The 19,088-nt window shown below is 39.1% G+C and overlaps 1 protein-coding gene across 4 annotated transcripts in view; it reads left to right on the top strand.

The window, feature by feature from the left end:
* The window catches only part of MAP3K20 (mitogen-activated protein kinase kinase kinase 20), a 127,371-nt gene that overhangs the window by 81,658 nt on the left and 26,625 nt on the right, over window positions 1-19,088 (top strand). For 3 of the 4 annotated variants that reach the window (XM_061608463.1, XM_061608462.1, XM_061608464.1), the window contains exons 12-16: window positions 11,992-12,036; window positions 14,637-14,667; window positions 14,746-14,885; window positions 15,380-15,442; window positions 17,096-17,188. In XM_061608463.1, coding sequence (XP_061464447.1) covers window positions 11,992-12,036; window positions 14,637-14,667; window positions 14,746-14,885; window positions 15,380-15,442; window positions 17,096-17,188 — 372 coding nt within the window. Of the gene's footprint in view, window positions 1-3,167; window positions 8,127-11,991; window positions 12,037-14,636; window positions 14,668-14,745; window positions 14,886-15,379; window positions 15,443-17,095; window positions 17,189-19,088 lie in introns of those variants that run through there. The other variant, XM_061608465.1, reaches the window with a different exon arrangement.

The raw sequence follows: 19,088 nt of genomic DNA, 5'->3' as shown, positions 1-19,088 counted from the left end.
GCTTTTCACTATGGCTGCAATCACAACACTCTTTGGGGAAAGACTGCAACCAAATAGTACTTTTGCTTCAACAGGAACATCCTGCATTTCAAATGTAGTTCAGTAATTTTAGCTACGGAACTTAGCTCCGTGTCAGTTTGGGCAAGAAACTGTATCTGAAGGGGAAAAAAAGGATGCTTAATTAATATGCAAGAATTAGTGCATAGAACTTATGTCAGGAATTGGAACCAGATGGAGACACATGCTATGCAGAGACTTGTCAAGTTTAAGGGGGCTAAGCAGCAGCTGCACAGCACCTGCTCTGTCATTGTCAAGCATTGTAGCGACATCAACATGGAATTGAAAAGAGGACAAATTGAACAGCTTTATGGTTATATTATGGAAACTCTTCCTTCTTAGGCCTGATTCACACATGCAAATAGTGGCTACTTATAATGCAACTGCAGGAAGCTCAATGCACCAAATCATTCATGTACAGCAGCCATGTTATATCATTTTTATTGCCATCCCCCCCATGCCACTCCAAATGCACACACACACACAAAACCTCTTTTTGTTTTCATTTTCCACTGGTATGTGATAATGACCTGAACTGGATGTCAAGATAATTAAAATGAACGTCTTACTGCCTGGAGCAAACTGCACCTGATTGCATTGTTACTCAAAGATGCTGTTTTGAAAGTATGAACAGGGTTGGGGCTATGATCCTAAAACCTCTTATTCAAGAATATTTACAGTGATGTTATCAGGAGTGTTCCAGGATTCATGTATGAGGAACATATCCTTAGTTTCCTCCCTCTGCTGCATTCCCCTTCAGCAGCCTGAGTCAAGGTGGAACCCCACTGTTCCAACACAGCCATGAGCAATTCTCAGTTTGCTCTCCACTGGATGTCTGGAACCCAATCTCAGCCAGTCAGAAACACACAACTAGATTGGCCTTAACACCTTGAGGGACTACAGCAATGCCTGCCCTGAGGTTATGAGGAGAACTAGAACATTTGGCTTCTGTGGTGACATTTCCCACACCTGATCAGCCCATTTTAGAACCTTGTGCCTGAATTCTGCAACACTGCATTGCAAATCCCCAAATATAGTGAACCAAAGGAATTTATTAAGGCAATGACATGTGGAACAAAAGCACTGTAAAATAAATAACACATCAAGGCTGCTGTTAGAAGTGCTGGATGAGTACATGGCATTTTAAAGCTTTCAGCAGTCTCCAATGCATGCTTAGTTCTGGAGCCTCTAAATGAAAGACCAAGGAGTGGTCCCAGACTTCTGAGCCCTAGACACATACAAACCCAAGTGCAATATCATTCCTCACCTTCACCTTGGGTTTTTCTATAATATCACTTTGTTCATTCTCCAGGTAAATATCTGATGTCCAGTTGATTGTATCAGTATAACTCAATTCTCCCATTGCTTATTTATTATATTTTTAATCCCATCCCTCCAAGGAGCCCAGCATACTACATGTGGTTGTGCCTGTACCTATCTAAATTCACAACAGTCCTGTAGGGTAAGGTAGGCTGAGCTGAGAGATGGTGATTGACCCAAGACCATAATGACTAAGTAGAGATTTGAACTCAGTACTCCCTGATCCTAGTCCTAGCACTCTTACCACATTATATTGCGGTGGCCCTCCAAGCTACAATATGTATTTTAAATACTCATCAGAATGAAGCCAGATGCCAGCATGACCTCTGAACATGCATTTCTTTGTTTGCATTGTCAGGCTGAGAACATAAGAAAGTCAGATTGGTCCAGTCACTGGAAATTAATCACATCCTGCCAGCTATGTTTTTTTGGATATAGATACATTATGGGGAGCCTAAATTATCCATGAGATGTGACTTGAGAATGTCCATGTATTGGTACATGTTGTGTGAAACTTCCATTATCTCAGATTTTTTTCTCAAAGATCAGTTGCCAAGTAGACAGCCAAAAAAACTTAATTCGGGTAGTAGCTAACTTTAAAGATTTTTATAGGGAAAGAAAATAAATTCTGATGGAGTGAAAGTAATGAAGTCAGTGTGTTACTCTATTTTTCCACAAAAGTAAAGATTTGTGTTTGCTAGCTCACAACATACAAACTTCATTTTAAGTAAATGCATGCAGCAACTGTGTATTTTTGCTGCATGTATCAAACAGGCTCACAGCTATCAGAAAGCTAGGATTTGTTGTGTGACCTCCTGCCACACATCCATGCATTTTGCTGCCATATGATGCTGGAGTGGCCCTTTGTCTCCAGGGCAAATCTCTTGTGAGAGTCTCCCTATCCCTAAGAGCTCTTGTCTTACCTTGTGGAGGCTATTTCAAATAGCTCCATGCAGTGAGTGGTCCATGCTTCAGACAGCTGTAACATACAGAGTTGTTTGCCATGTGTATCACTCCTATTGTGTAAACAGTCTGGAAACCACTTTCAGATATTCCTGGCAACAGCTGATAGTGACATGGAAACTGTCTGTATAATCCACATTATAGCCACATGACATGAAGCACTTACCACACAGTGGCTATTAAGCCTCCACAAGGCTAGCTTAATGTGGACCAGTGTATTAACTATGGTAGAAGGGGGAAATTGGTAAATCTGCACTCCTAGGAACTCTGTGCACATTGCAGCGTGTATGTGGCGCCATATTGGGGATCATTTTTCAGTTTCCATTTTCTAAGAAAAATTGTAAACCATTAAGAAGCAGTTTCTTAACACTGAAGAGTAAGGGTTTTTCTTTGTTTTGTCCAAAATTAGTGTCTTTTGACTTCAGTTGTAGCTTTTGATTCTAGCATGAAAAGAGGTCCATAAGCAAACATAATCTCCAGGTTTTGTTTGTTTCTTTGTTTTGCTTTAATAAAAGTGTTTTAGGATAGACACTTCTATAAGATATTACCTCATATAATCTGAAGTTTGCATTTTCAGCAGGAAAGCTCCATCTACTGTGTGCTTTGCATTTTCATTGGTGGTGGTTATGCTATCTTCATTGTTTAAATATAAACAGCCAAGTCTTTTCAGAAATTCTTACTTGACAGTTTATATTAAGACACTAATAATTTTACTTTCTGTTTATTGCTAACTAATCTGATGGTGTCTTTTGCCTGGATTTTAAATTGATCCTAACTTTCCTTTTTTTTCTCCTCTATCCTTCCTCTTTCCTTCCCTTCCCTACTAGTTTTGCTTCCCTTTTGCTGCAAGAATGTCTAAGGAGTCTTACTTTGAATCTAAAACAGAGGAATCAAACAGTGCAGAGATGTCATGTCAGATCACAGCAACAAGTAACGGGGAGGTAGCTGGCATGAACCAAAGTCTGAAGGCCTTGATGATGAAGGGCTTTGGGGATGTCTTCTCTATGAACGAAGCAGGATCCGTCCTGCATTCAGGGATGCAGATAAATATGCGAGCCAGAAAGAATTCTTCCAAAACCACCTCCATGAGAAAAGGGAAGAAAGTCAACATGGCTTTGGGGTTCCATGAATTCGACTTGTCTGGTGACGATGATGATGATGATGATACCGATGATATTGATTTTGATGATGACAGTGATAGCAGTGAATGAAAGAAGTTGAAAAGTAATGTGGCATATAAAATGGGGAGGGGAGGAAAATGATTTTTCAGAAAAAGAATCTACAAGTGTGAATTCATACAACTTTTAAACCCAACACCATTTTGTTTTGTAGGCCCATTTTATTTCTTGTACATGATAAATCATGTTACTTATGTTTATACCTTTTTTTGCTTTAAAACACCTTGTGTTTTTTTTAAAGGAAGAATCTCCTTATGCTGCAGTATTTGGTTACCTGTGTACAAAATGTTTACAGCTCACCATCATAACAAAATTCTGCAACAGCTAGGAGTATTTTTAATTCACATAATTGTTGGTAAATTATAAATATATTACTATTATTCTTGTTAGCCTTTTTTTAAGTTAACAATGCTTCTGTCCTGATTTTCCCTGTAAATTCTCTGGCCTCATTTCAAAGAGCCTTATGTACAGGAGCAAGCTTTGCTCTTGGATCTGTGCCTTTTTCACTTCAGTGGGTGGTATTCATATCCCGTCAGTGCGCAAATCTCCACTTGTGCAACGGGACTCCTCCCTCTCCCAATGCACCCTCCCCAAATCTTCTCCAGAGGGTTGGGGAACCCCTAGAACCGATTTAGGAGATGCACAGAGGGAGAACATTCCATTTTGTAAGGAGAAATCCTAATGGAATGAGAGACTTAGCACTACGTTGAGTTCCATCCAATGAATATATGATCGTCTCTGACAATGCATGTCATCTATTTGGAGGAGGACACCAGATTGTCTGGATTCAGTAAGCTCTCCTCACACAGGCTGTCAATTCTCATACAGATTTCGCTTCCATAGAGGTGACACCTGATGTAGGCTTCCCCTCCTCAGCATCTTTTTACACAAACGACCTGGTCCAGAAGGGCAATGCACACATGGAAGAAGTATGTTTCTTTAGTTGGGAATGTTGGTGTGTCTGTGCTTTATCCTGCACTTAGACTACTTGTCTGGAGTAAGCCCCACTGAACTCAATGGGAGTTACTGTTGAGAAGACACATCTAGGATTGCAGTTAAACTGTTGTGTTTCCTTGTTGCCATTTCTGTCTGTTTCCGGTAGATACAGATTCATAACTATTACAACAAAGCAGTATATAAATTTTGTTAAATAACTAGAAATGAGAAGCTGAATATAATGCAATGGTATTTAAACACAGCTTCTAGTATACAGTGTGGACATGAGAATTCATTGGTTGATTCTTTTTCCTCAAAGTCTGTTTAGACTGCAATCACAATTGCATAGAAGTAACCAAAGAGTCTAACTGTAGACATAATAATTAGTAGGGCTGAAGCATTTAGCAGAATAATTGGGTTAATTTAAACAATTATAATTCTGACTAAAAAGCTTACAACTTAAAATTCTGACTCAGGCAGACTAAAATAACTTTATTTATTATATAGAATTTATATATTCAAGAAGCTTTTCAGAGCTTATTAAAACTGTGGGTGGCAGACACAAACTTAAAAACTGTATTCCCCCTTCTCTCTTGCACCCAGTGAAATGCCTCTTTTAAGATGATGCCTGCTGCAACACGTTTATGCTTTCCCTCACATTGGAAACAATGGGAGGGAGATAAGTCTTGCTTAGAAAAAGCATGTCTAAATCACACATGCCCCAGGTTTGGGGGCCTCTTGGGTGACTGGACAGCTTTGGATCCTTCAGGCCCAAGCCACTACCTGGAATTCCCCTGCCAGCTTTGGAGATCTGATGTTGCTTGGGCCAGGGCCTCAGAGGAGCCACTGGCAGTGGAGAGGAAAGCTCCAGCAGTCTTTGATGTCTATGCTCCAACATCTGAGGGTTAGATCTGATCCTATGTTACGGCTTCTGGGGTCCCCTCCTAGGAACAATAGGATGCATCTTAAATCTCTATCATCACTCCTGTTGCAGTAGTGCTTTAATAGTTTGTACATCAAAGATAGTAGTTTGTCAGTTGGGAGAAATGTGAAGGTAGTCATGGCAAAGAGAGGTATCTAGGCTTGGTTTGTGTGTGTTGACAGCTGCATTGGTAATATTTAGGTGAGTGTGCCATTCAGGAAAAAACCCCAGTCAATATGACTTTCTCATATGAAGTTATGTACACTTTTATGTAGGAAACACAGCATCATATTTCCAGGGTATGATCAAAAATGGCAGCCTATGCACAAAAATGGTCCCAACACTTGATTCTCTCCCCTTTGTTCACGCAACACACATACACTTTATGTGCTGCCCTGGGTGCCTACTGGGAGAAAGGGCGGGATATAAATCTAATAAATAAATAAATACTTTACAGAGGCTCAGTTATGGCAGCAGTGCTTATGGATCTCTGGATAGGAATACATAAGCAACTCTAGTTAAATCTGATATTACAGTCTTGTAATGAAGGCAGCTGATACATATATAAAAATAATGTGGGCTGGGCTGATATTCTACATTTGCCAGATATAGATGATTTCAGAATCTGAAGCCTTCATGCAGCCCAAACATATGTACCCATACACAGAAATAAATTCTATTATGTTCAGTAAGACTTACTTCTAGATAAATACACAGGATTTAATTATAAAACCAAATATCTCTGTTGCCAATAAATTTCACTTTTATTGTACCTTCTCCCCAACAACTTCAAAACACTTTTGAGTAATTTAGTATGCTTGTTTGTTCTGTGCTCTGTGCTACAAACACACAAAGACTTTGGTCTATAAAAATGTTGGTTGCTTTAGAAACTTAGGATCTGAAATAGCTGTTGGCACACATTCACTACCTGTTTATTTAATATTTGTAGGGTTTTTTTTACTGTAGTGCTCAGTATTTTAAGTAATATATACACTACTAAAGCATAATGTTGAAAAGCCTCACTTCAGATACTGCATTGCAATGGGTAACTGCTACTACATTTTGCAATCAGGTAGCACTCAAGATCTCTTAAGGCTTGGATATACAGGCAACAGTTTTTCAGAGACTAGAGATCACTGTAGTCATCACTATGTAGCATACTTGTTCATTCTTGTGTATGGCTCCTGCTAAAGTGGTCAAACAGGATTTACAGAGTTCTAAGGCACTACAAAATCTGTTTAATGAGAGCCTAACATGACAAAAATAACACATATTTTGCTGGGAACTATGGGCTTGTTCCTTTGTTTTGTTTGGAGGGGGGAAATTTCAACTTTGTATCAGTCTTGGTGTATAGGTATCAACATGTGGAGAAAACACTGTGCTTCCTGGCCACCTTGATCAACCCCCTCTCCCACAAGAGAAAATGATCGTAGAATCATAGAATAGGGATGTTTAGAAGACAAATGCAGGTCAGGTTGAGGTGTCCCATAGAATATAATGAGTGAATAGACTCATTTTGGAATAAGCTGTCCCCAAACCCTGGATCTGTACAGCTAGAGTTGAGGAAGAAATTTTTAAGTTCGTGTTTTAATGTGAACCTAACTAATTTGCTTTTCTCCAGCCAATATGTGAACAGAAATGCAGCTGTTCTTTGAAATTTGCACTTCTCCAAATATTGCCATGCAGTTCTCCAGCCAAATATCCATACAAACGTGTGTATGCTAGGAAAGGACCCTAAAATGTGTATTAGTGAAAATAATATTCACAAATGCATTATAGTGGGGGAAAATGCTTGCAAAATTGTGTGTATTTGGCAAAATTGCATATAGAATGCATACATTATGAGAAATGCACATGAAAATGTGTGCAAAATCTTGTGCAGACTTTTAAAACAGAATTCATGCATTAATGCCAAAATAGGGTAAAGTGAATTTAAGGTCTGAAAAATGACAAGCAGAAACTGAAATTGACATATCAGAACCTGCCACTTGAAGGAGGTTTAGTACATCAGTACAGAATCTATTGCCCTCTTCCAACTTCTTTTTCAATAAAACAGTTGAGTTAGGATATGGCAAAAATAACTTCTAATCATTAAAACCTACCCTACTCATGAAAATGGAAGAAAACAAATTTACTTTCTCCTCAAGACTCGTAACACTTGCAAAGCCACTTTGAGCTTTTTTGATGGTAATTTCAGCAATATCATGGAGGCAAACTACAATAAATATTTGATAGTTGAAAACCTATAATGCCTCAATTGAAGTCTGATACAGCACACTTTTTTTGCTTTTGCACTGTTGAAATGTTTTATATGGCTTAATAATATTTGTAATCTAGACTCGTATGAACATGTAAATGGAAATTATTTTCAGTGTTTAAAAAAGTTTAACCTTGTTTTTCTAAGAACTGCCATGCTGTGTGAACTCTGCGAAAACTACTGCAATGTGTAAACAAAATATCTAATTTGTGTGGAATGTGAAATGTTACACTCTTGCATGGCAAGACCTTTAGTGGTTAGTCTCTCCCCCCCCCCCAGTACAGCACTTAACCATGTGATGTCTTGCTTCATTCATGTAATAGATTTGCTTGTCTAGTTATTAACAGAACACCCAGTAGTGTAATTTTTATTTTATTACTTGCAATTTGGTGTCATAAATCTTATTTTATTGTGAATTGTTTTCCTTTTCTTCTCGTTGTTTCCATTTCTGACTTTGCAATAAACATTTTGACAGGGGAAAAAAAGAAAATCTGTAGTTTTGTATACTAGGGGTTACATAAGGGGTACAATGGTTCTATACCAACTATTTTTATTTGGGCTGTGCCTTTGAATTCAAGGGAAACAGCAGTGGGTATTTCATTCTGGTTCACTCACTAGTAACTTCAGTATGTCAAATCGTGGAGAGCTGATGATCTTACTTGATGTGTATTGATTTATGAACAAGCAGGGTGTCACAATAATCTATACCCTTTTTAAATACTATATATATATATACACACACACTCCTAAACATGGTTGCATTGTTAGATTTTACTTTTTAATGGCCAGGTTTTTAATATATATATATATTCATATAAAGAAAAGTCAAATTAAATTGTTTTTAAAAGACTGTATTCAATATAAAATAAAATGGTTTAAGTTAGTTTAAGTGGAAGTGGTTTAAATTAGTTTGGAGTGCTACCCTACGTCCTTTTTATAATTCTTAATAATTATAAAGGGTTGTATCAGATGAACAATGTAATCCTAACCATGTCTACTCAGGAGTAAATCTGAATTTAGTTGTGCTTCCATATAAGTGGGATTAGGACTGCAGCCTTATTCATATTTGTAATAGACACATTGAAATCAATAGATTAATTTTAGTTTGTCACAATTAACTTAAACCCACTGATTTCAATAGGTCTGCTCTGAGTATGACTTAAGTTGGATACAACCCAAAGCACTGATAAAATATAACAAAGAAATATTTATGAAGGAAAATTGGTTGGAGTTAGCACAGGCATTTGAGACTCGGGATATCACAAAATTAGGGAAGTTAGTGGTGATTCTCAAGAATTTAACTGTCCTATTCCAAAGCGATAAACAGGGACGCAATGGCGCTCCTGGTAGCAATAGCTATATGGAAGCCACAAATTGAATGCTGAAGTTGTGACATTCTGGACACTACAATTTTAATAAAGTACACAAAATATTGTACTATATCTTGTTTGGTTAAACCAACTGGAGTGAGTTTTGATATGGTGTTTATTCATGGAAATACCTATCTGTTGTGTTCAATTAATATGATCTTATTTCAAGCCTATTCTTAAGTTAACTTACTTTCCAGGTCAATCTACCATTTCACTATTGACAAGTCTGTAGCTGAGTTTTGGGATTACAAGGATTGCCCTGAATGTGAGAGTTCCCTTAGTATCCTATTATCCCATTTCCTGTAATTTAGCACAGAACTAGATATTGTAAGAGGGACAGAGTTGCTCCTGTTCTATATTAATGTGGGCAATGTCTGTACCTTGTAATGTCTGCTATAGCAAAAAGGGTAATGTTTTTGAACTGTAATCTCTCTGCCCGTGCCTGCCAGTGATAAAAGGTGGGTGTGGGAAAAGACACATCACAATGGTATCATATCATAGTATTGTATTAGATGTTACAAGGAAAAGAGAGCAAAGATACTCATAGTAGCAATAGCTTCACATACCGTAAAGTATTCAATGCTAGACCTGCTCAGAGTAGTCCCATTGAAGTTAATAGACATGACTAACTTAGGTTCATTAATTTCAGTGTGTCTACTCAGAGTAGGACTTAGCTGAATACAACCATAAGTCCCAAGAAGGGTGTAAAATATAGAAGACTGAATGCAGCGCAGTGCACTGTGTGGTAGTAAATTCAGGTGGAATTGCATTTTTTAAAGAAAATGGTTTGCACCTGTCACCTGGTGAGTGAGGAATTTGGCCTTCCAAACCATTTGAGTTTGACACCATTGGTGTATAACCTCACATCTAACAACATGTTTGTAATGTAAGGCTTTGGGATAGTGCTTGATTAGTTGCATCTGGATTATCATTTGGACTGAATGAAACTGCAACTAGAACATGACCAAATGTTGCAGCATATCCTGTTCAGGTTTTCAGCCAGGCATCCATGCTGTCCTCCAAGATACTGTAAGTTATTAGGAATTCAAGCAAGTTGTTCCACTCTTCTCCCCTCCCATTTCTTTTTCTAGTGACACTCGAGATTCCATGAGTCATGAAGATTACACAGCATGCTCAGTCCTCATTGGTCTGGGTTTTTTTGGGGGGGGGTCCTTTTAATTTACAAATGTGTATGTTTATGCATACCTGAGGTGTTTGCAAAGTACATAGAAACGACTTCCTTATTTGTAAGTGCTGCCATTTTTCTAAACTGATGATGGTATTATTTATTCAGATAAACTTCCTATGAAGCACCTCAAAGTGATTTCATAATACAATAAAAACATATAAACTATTTAAAATCCAACACCAATACCAATTGGTATAGAAATCTCCACTGAAAAGTCCTGTTGAAAGAGAGAAAGGATAGGCACTCAGCTAACCTGCATTTGCTATTTGTATATATAGAAATGGGACCTGTAACAAAATGTTGCAGTATAGAGTACTCCTGTTCAGGGTTCTAGCTAGCCATGCCTTCTTGCTCCATTCCACTCCCCTTCCCCTGCTTGTCTGTTATTTCCCCCACAACAGTGAATCAGCATTCCATGCCAGCTAGCATACTTAGTCCTCACTGGCTGTACTAGGTCCTCACCCCAAGGGGTTTTTTCTCCTAAATATACAAAACTTGAGAGTTTCTCCAAACCAGCTAGTATTTCTGTCTTATGCGTAGGTGGCTCCATTTTGGGTACATAGAGCTCCACTCTTGGAGAATAACTTCACTATTTGGTATATAGGAGCCACAGACACACACTTGGAAAACAGTAGTGCTGGCAACCTCAGTTAACAAAGTAGATGCGTTCCTGGATATTACTTCTTTAACAGAAACTTTGGTACCAGAGGTAGGAATAACACGGAAAGAATAGAGATCAATTCCAACACCCACTCATAGATGGTAGGAGCAACTTCAACAGGGGCTTTAAAGGGCCTACCCAGCATCCACCCACTCCTCCTTCCCCCTCCCCTCCTTCTCTTCCTCTGAATATATTGGATCCTTCCCTTCCCAGCCCTGGGAGAAAGCAAGAGGTCTCTTCTAATGCAAAGCAAACACCCAGGCTTGTCAGTTTTACCCTAGCAAAGCAAAGGCAGGGGCTTGAAAGTTTATCCATAACAAAATCTAGTCAGTTTCACATTTTAAAAACCCTTCCTTAAAAGGAGCTTCTTTCCTGGAGGATTAGTTAACTGAAGTATTACTATAGTTCACTTAGCATTAACTAGTTCATTGCCAGGAGACTAATGAGAAGCTCATTTCAGCTAGGATAGCCTTCATCTGTTGGGGTCTGGCTAGATTTTCCATGGCTTCATCTTCAGAATATCAAACTCTACCAATACCTTCCTGCTCCCATCCATTATATTGCTAAAGTATTTAAAGCTTTTCAGATCTAGGAATCAAATCTGAATGGTAATTGATTTTGAAATGATATTCTTCATCATTGTGGATTGTCTTAACCTGCAATCAACTAAACATTCATTACAATTTACATAACTCGCAAATATTGAAATGTGAATCTCGAACAGCCTAGTCAATACTAAGTTTACAAACCTAAAAGTAAGTTCAAATTATAACTTGTCATATTAATTCAAAGTTGGTTTAGGTCTAGTTTGTTTTCCTCATCCACAGGGAGGAACAAGGGCTGAAATTCCAATCTGGCTCTTTTTTTTTTTTTAAATCCACACTGCCCTGCTATAAGTCAGCAGGAATAAGCAAAAAATGGGGTTAAATAGCAATGGCTTGGCTGAATGGAGAATGCTTCCGTTTCATATCAGAAGATATGTCATATTTATATAAGTCACGTTATCAGTAAGGTAGATTGTATTAATTTGCAAAGAACATGCTAAATAACGATTGACCACTAAAGGGAAAAGAAGAGGGGGGCAGGGAGACAAAAGACTGAAAGAAACTGCTCTTTTAAATTAATATTTCTTACACAGTTGCTGCCTTCCTTTAATATTGGTTCGTGGACTGAAGAAGATGTGGTAAGCAGCCTTTTATTAATTAAATCTGCCTTTTTTGGATTTTCCTTTAAGTAGGCTACTCCTTAGGGTACACATTAGACTGCAGCTGTGTGAAACGGTAACCAATGGCTGCTTCTCCCTGTGCAATTTACTCTCTCAAGAGGAGTTCGTTGTAATGAAGATCGGGTTCGGGAAAGGGTGCTAAACCCAGCTGCTTCTCCCTGGAAACACCCCCCCCACTCCACTGTGGTGGGGTTCCAGGCCCAGGCTTGCTAGATAAACACAAGTTCAGAACACTGGCAGGGAGGAGTTTCAGGAGGAGAGCAGCTGGACAGGAAAGGGATGGATCTCCCATCATCCTGCCCTTCTGGAAAATGAGCTCTCAGGCTAATGTTAAACATGGCAACCGTGCCCCATGTAGCTTAGCCCTAACTGGGGTGGTGACTTATGCACTGCCAAAAAAAAAGGGGGGGGACAAGAAAGAAGAAGACAAATGTGCATAATATTTGCACGTGCTAATTCATATGTATAGATGCGAATTTAGAAGTAATTACTATAAATAGACATACAATGAATCTCACCATCATAGTGAAGGCTGTGGCCAGATGACCGTGGGCTTGCTCGGTCCACTATCCAAGTGTTAAATGTTGATGGGCTACTTTGAGGCTTCTGCTGCTCTCCCTTCTTGGAGTTCCTTATCTTTAAACCAGACTTGGATCAGCCAGCCCTTCAAATAGAAAACTCTCCTCTGCAAAGTTGGGCATATGGTCACCCTACTCTAATCTAAATCTGCCCTTACACCACACATTTAAAGCACATCCCCCCAAGAATCTTTGCAAATGTAGGTTGTTAAGGATGCTAGCAATTGCAGCTGTCTGAAGGGTAAGCTATAGTTCCCAGGATTCTTGGGGAGGGGTGTGTGCTTCAAATGTATGGTGTGTACACAGCCTTAGTTGAACATGTACGTCTTCCCTTTATGTTGTCCAACTAGGGATGTCAATGATATCTTGCCAGGATATCTATGTGAACAAGAATCTAAATAATGCTATTATTGTTTGTGGTGAGGATTTTCTTACCTGCTGAATGCCTAACATGAATACATTTACAAATTTTAAACGCCACTTCAATGGAAAAGTAATTAAAAAAAATTGGGACATTTCTGCACACACAAAAATTAGTTTTTAATTTTGATTAATAACATGGAAAACACTCAAGGGCCCAACACATTTGGTAATTTGTATCATACTTTTGATTCTCTTCTACATGTTTCAATGGACTGCTGTCCTCAAATCTATTAGAATGGAGTTATTCATTCTGTTCATGAAATTCACCAGGAATCCTTCTAGTGCTCTGATCAGCAACTGGTTTTACAAGACAGTAACTTCAAGAATGGAATAGGGAATGAAGGGTCAGCATCCTACAAATCTCTAAAGTGGACTGTCAATGAAAGTCAAAAGTACACATTACACTTAATGTATGGATGAAGCTACATCTTTTCTTTCTCTTTCATTTCAGCCACCAGGGTGGGGGGAATGTTAATGGTATTTCATGGGAGGGTAGGGTTATCCCTTTCCTCTCCAACTGCGACCCCCCCTTCCAATTGTTACACACACAGAGCTGAGAAACCTTTGGCTCTCTGGATATTGCTGGGCTATAACTCCCATCACTGTTGCTGTCTGAAGGGAGTTGGAGTCGAGCAACATCTGGAGGGCCACAGCCCCCCCTCCCACTTAGGGGGAAATTCCAGTTGGAGCCAGTGATAACTCCTCATCCCCCACCCAAGCTTCGTAGCTGCATACAGATAGTGGGTCATGGTTAGGGAGGAAATGATAACTCTCCCCTCACACTGCAATCCTGGTAATCATCACCACCCTTCACACTTGTAATTAATGGAAGAAAAAGAAGAGAGCCATAGCTGCATGCTATACATTAAGCACCATGTGTAGTTTGACCCTAAGGGCCTGTCCAGATTTGGTGTTTTGTTGCAGGTATTTTCTGCAAGATGTTCTTGACATAATAATAGTCCGTCAGTGGTGGATTTATTCTACTTTTGTTTGTTCTGCAATGTGTCCCCAATGCTACCACATTACCCCAGTGCTACCACTGTCCGGAGGGGCTTTAGCACAACAAAAGTGGAACAAAAAGAAACCAGAATGTTTGTGATATAAAAAGTTACGTGATTGCAGCAGGAAGTTACAGAATATACACTGACTGGAAATGAAGCAGTGTGACTGCCCCAAAACCTTTACAGGCGCAAATCTTACTAAAACCAGGATCTCTTGACCACCCTGTATATCTGTATATGCATCCTAAGTACAAATAATCATGAATGCACAAGAAAAAGGATGTCTGGAGGGGCCCTAAGTCTCTCAGTGCGTATCTCTTTCTTGGCTCTGAGTTGGCAACCTGGCAGGGAGTGGATCTGATTTTGGCCTTGGGGACTATGTTTAGATCTCTACTCAGGAGCAACACTAATTTAAATATGTATGCTGTAGTGCTTTTATACAGCTATTCATTTAAACAGAACTTAGAGCATTATACTTCACAAGTTTTCTGATTCGATGCTACGTGTAATGCTTCTTTATGACTAAAATGGTAAAACCTGTGTCATTTTTTCACAGTACTTTTGGATGCAACAGCTTGTTACGAAAGGTAAGGCTCCTCCTATTTTTAGTTGACCTTTTTGTGTTGATTTCTGTAATTTTCTAAACAGTTTCTTGTTATCTTAAGGTGACGCATCAGGCGAAATGAGTATATATGCCACCTTGTTTAAAGAGCATCACATCACAGGCCAGCGCTTACTTCTTCTGGAAGAAGAGGACTTTAAGGACATGGGGATTGTTTCCAAAGGCCATATCATTCATTTGAAGGTACCTATTTCGCAAGCCTTGGGTGATAATGGAGCTGTTGGAAAGGTGTTCATTCTTGTGGCAGGTGGGGGTAGATATCTTGCTTTAGATGCTTTTTTTTGAATGAACAATCTAGTTGATCGGTATTATATTGCTTGAATGGATATTTTATTATTTTGTTCTGTGAAATTGCTTTGGGACTTGCTATTGTGGGAAACTATCAATAAATATTATTCTAGTTTATTTTCATTCTTGTTTGTAGGCCTGGAGTTCATTTTGTCCAAAAATGTAGGCCTTTATTTTAATACATAAAATGGCTAATATGTTTAGTTTTTTAAATTTTATGGAAAGCTGATCAGCTTGTTGAACATTTCTTAATGAAAAAAAGCCATAGAACTGTATATTGTGCAGTTTTGCGTCGAGTATTATTATCAGCAGTAGTAGTTGTCTGATTTATCTATATTGGAGAATATCTGTAAGCTGTCCATTTACTTGTCCTTTTTTGTTTTTCTTAGACTGCCATTGAGAAATTGAGTCAGGACTACGTCAACATGTTTCATTTTCCTCCTCTGACTAAGGTAACCATGATTTAAAAAGTTAAAATATGAATTGACCCCTGAGAAAGAAATCTTTGTGCAATTCACTTCAGTAATTTTGCATGATATATTTGGGTCAAATATAGATCTCACCAAGATGCTAAGCCTATGTTGGGACTGCAGCTAAGGCTTAACACAATTTGAAAACTAGATGTCATGTAGAAGGATCCTAGGCATGCTAGTTTTCTGTGTATGGGGATTTTTTTTCAGTGGGATACATCCAAGACACAGTTTACCACCTCCATGATAAGTAGGCCTTAGATGTGAGACCATAGATAAAGTTCTGGAGCCAGATCGTAGCTTTGTTTCCAAAAGTGGAAAGTGACATGATAGCGGCACTGGTGCTCATAGTGTTAGGGCATAAGAGGGACAGGTCTACTGTACTTCTAATAGTTCTGTAGAAGAGAGAATTTCAGTAGAAAACAATGCCTGAAGCATGCCACTTTCTGCCATCTTAAAAAGTTGTCTGCCTTCAGGTGTAGTTACTGAAGAATTCATTCCATATTTATATGTAGTTGCCAAAGCTTTCAGATTGACTAAATACAGTTAAATCCTTAGGGAAATTTAAGATCTTTCACTGGCAGGGAAGATGACCTCATAAAATGTTGGTTTCTGTAATTTTTTGTTTGCTCTATTCCCAGTAGCTCTGTTTGGGCATTCAGACCATGCAGCAATAATCTGAGAAGGCAGGAAAATAGGGCCATGCACTGTCGCCCTGCACATGCACCTCCCTTGTCCTCCCTTGTCCAATGCTTTTTATCACAGGAGCATGTCTGCAGTGGGGCAGCCTGCTGTGAACACACGCAGGTTTCCACCTCACAAGGACAGCATGTGTGCAACCAGCAGGCTGCCCCACTGTAGATTTGCCCCCGCTCCATGGAAGTTTGGGGAGGGACCAGTGTAAAGGTATGCGGCTAGCGAGGACAGCCCTGTTCTCTTCCCTCATGCGTTTACAGTTGCATGGTTCTGAATGCCTGAATAGGACCTGCTATCACATCACAACATCATCCATCCCATCCATCCATCCATCCACACAGGATGTTTTCAGGATTGCTGCAAGTTATTATCAGCTTTGCTTAACTTTCAGGCTCATTAGCAAGTTGTTAATGTATATAAACTGTTCAAATATCATCAGTGCACAGAGTTCTATATTGTTTCCCACATCACTTAAGATGCTTCCAGTCATAATTTTTTTAAATGGGCATTCTGAAGCACTTCACCAACAATCCACATATTCAGCATGCTGATCCTCGTGTTGATCACTGTTAGTCCACATAGCACTGTCAACATGAATGACACAGGTGCTTCGTGCCAAAATACTGACCGGGACTCTATAAACTCCTGCTGTAGGAAATACCTCTGTTTTGAAAAACTCCTGTGGCACTTACTGTTCTGCACTATGATCTCTGCTTGAGTGATGTCTGGAAACTCCTTCATAGTTTCCAGTTCAAGGAAACCATTTCCAAAACTTTTACAGTGCAAAATTCTATTTTTTAACACCAAAGGCTTATGTAGGGTCAGAGTTGTTTATAAAGATATTAAAAATATTATTTAAGCCAAACTGTCAAAGAATAGTCTAGTCCTGAATGTAAACAAACTGAAAGCAAAATGACTCACCCTTTCTTTCCGTGGTAGGATTCTGCCAGTGAAAACGAGGCGAGTGGGGAGAAAGTAGTGAACCTTGAACTTGTTTTCGGCTATCACTTAAAGCCTGGAAATGGCCCTAAGGTAAATACATGATTAGGAGCTGCTATTACTTGTTTCCTTCACCTGAGAATGACCCTACGCATATTCACACAGGGTGCCTCCAGACCGTCAGTATTTTGTGGGAGGGATTCAACAGCATACCAGGAAATTTAGGTTTGTGCAATAAAGTGAATTAAAGTGCTCTGTCACCTTAGCACAACAAATCTACTTTTAAAAAGAAACTGATTTTTTTTTCTTAGGAAAGTGACGGGGAAATACATTTAAAAGTGTGGAATGAACACATTGTTAAGGGGAAGACGTATAAAGACACCACAAGCAAATCAGAATGAATGCTCAGTTAAGACCAGATGCAATCTAACCCTCTGTGTAAGATTTGTGCATGCAAATCAGGATGAATGCTTGATCAATAGGTCATTTGGAAGGGCCCACAATCTGCAGAAATGTTCTTGGTCTGCAGTGCAACTCATCCTGTTCATTAGTTTGGCAAGTGTTATGCTAAGCATGTCAGAATGCTAGGAACCAAACAACACGTTCATAATAACCACAGGGCTCTGCTCATTTAGGACTGTTATAGTTCAGAATGCAGGAATGGATCCCACCAGGAAATGCTCCTTCATAACAAGAAAGTTCCTGACTATGGAATGCTAGGGTATCAGGTAGAAAGGTTCTAGCCTAACCTTCGCTGTGATGTGCTGGTTTCCTAAAAGATGTTGTTTCCAATCTATTCTGATACAAGGTTTACAATGAATTTGAAATCCAAAGTAATGTTAAAAGACAAAATTTATAAAAGTATTCCTAGACCACCATATCATAAAATATCAGAATGGTGTACAATGCTAAAACATAAAACACCATTTTGAAATAAAAATACAAATAATCTTTAAAGTAACTGGCTAATCAAAGTAAACAGCAAATTAAACAGCTGCAAGGGCCTGTTGGCATTAAATCAGCATAAAAAGGGTTTCAAAAGATGCCTGAAAGTCAAAAGTGAGGATGCCTGCTGACTCTCTGCTGGAAGAGCATTCCACAGCATATGTCCAGTGACACTAAATGCCTGACTTCTAGTTGAGGCTAGTCAGGCTTCTGTAACATGGGAGACAGCTAACACTGCTCCTTGAGAAGCTGTGGAATATACGGCCCAGTTCAGATGCTCAATTCCCTACTTCCTAAATTGGAATTTATCATCCAGGAACAAGCAACACAGCCACATGCTTCCTCCCCTCCTCAGGGCTTGTATCCTGGTTTAATTAAACCAGTTAGTTGTTCTGTCTGAAATGGGGTTGCTGTGGTTGAATGTTAGTTTACTAAACAAGATCTTAAACCAACTTCAAACAGCCAATAAATTAACTTGTATCCAGCTAAGTCATATTCAGAGTAGGCGCACTGAAATCATGGACTGAAGTTGGTCACGCCCATTTATTTTGATGGGTCTAATCTGAGTATAACTTACCTGCCTACAACCCATATTAAACAACGGTTCCCCATTTTGGACGTAATGGCTAACTCCAAAGTGTAAGGCCTAAGGAAGGGATGAGAGAGAGGGGAAGACATAGTTCTGTTGCTATTCCTGCCCCCTAAACTATGGTTTATCAAGCCTGGAACTGAGCATCTGAACCAGACAATAGTTTATCGGCAGTGTAAAAATGTTCCTTAGTAGTGATGACTGTGCAAAAATATGAGATGATTCTTTCTTTCTGAGAAAAAAGCCAACTAAGACTTATCATGGACCACTATGATTTCCAACAGCATCACAACCGTCTAAGGAAAACTTTGCATATTAATCCCTCAGTGTCAATCATCTCTATCATGAATTATGTTTGCAGAAAGTGCTTTGACTGGCTTGCAAATGTTACTGTGTACTCCAGAGTTGCAATCAGCATCCATACATGTTGCCTTTGTGCAGTAAGTTGTTGTCATCTAT

This window comes from Rhineura floridana, chromosome 2 (assembly GCF_030035675.1).
Source record: "Rhineura floridana isolate rRhiFlo1 chromosome 2, rRhiFlo1.hap2, whole genome shotgun sequence".
In the NCBI taxonomy this organism is placed as follows: domain Eukaryota; kingdom Metazoa; phylum Chordata; class Lepidosauria; order Squamata; family Rhineuridae; genus Rhineura; species Rhineura floridana.
This window is presented reverse-complemented; position numbering and strand designations above follow the sequence as displayed.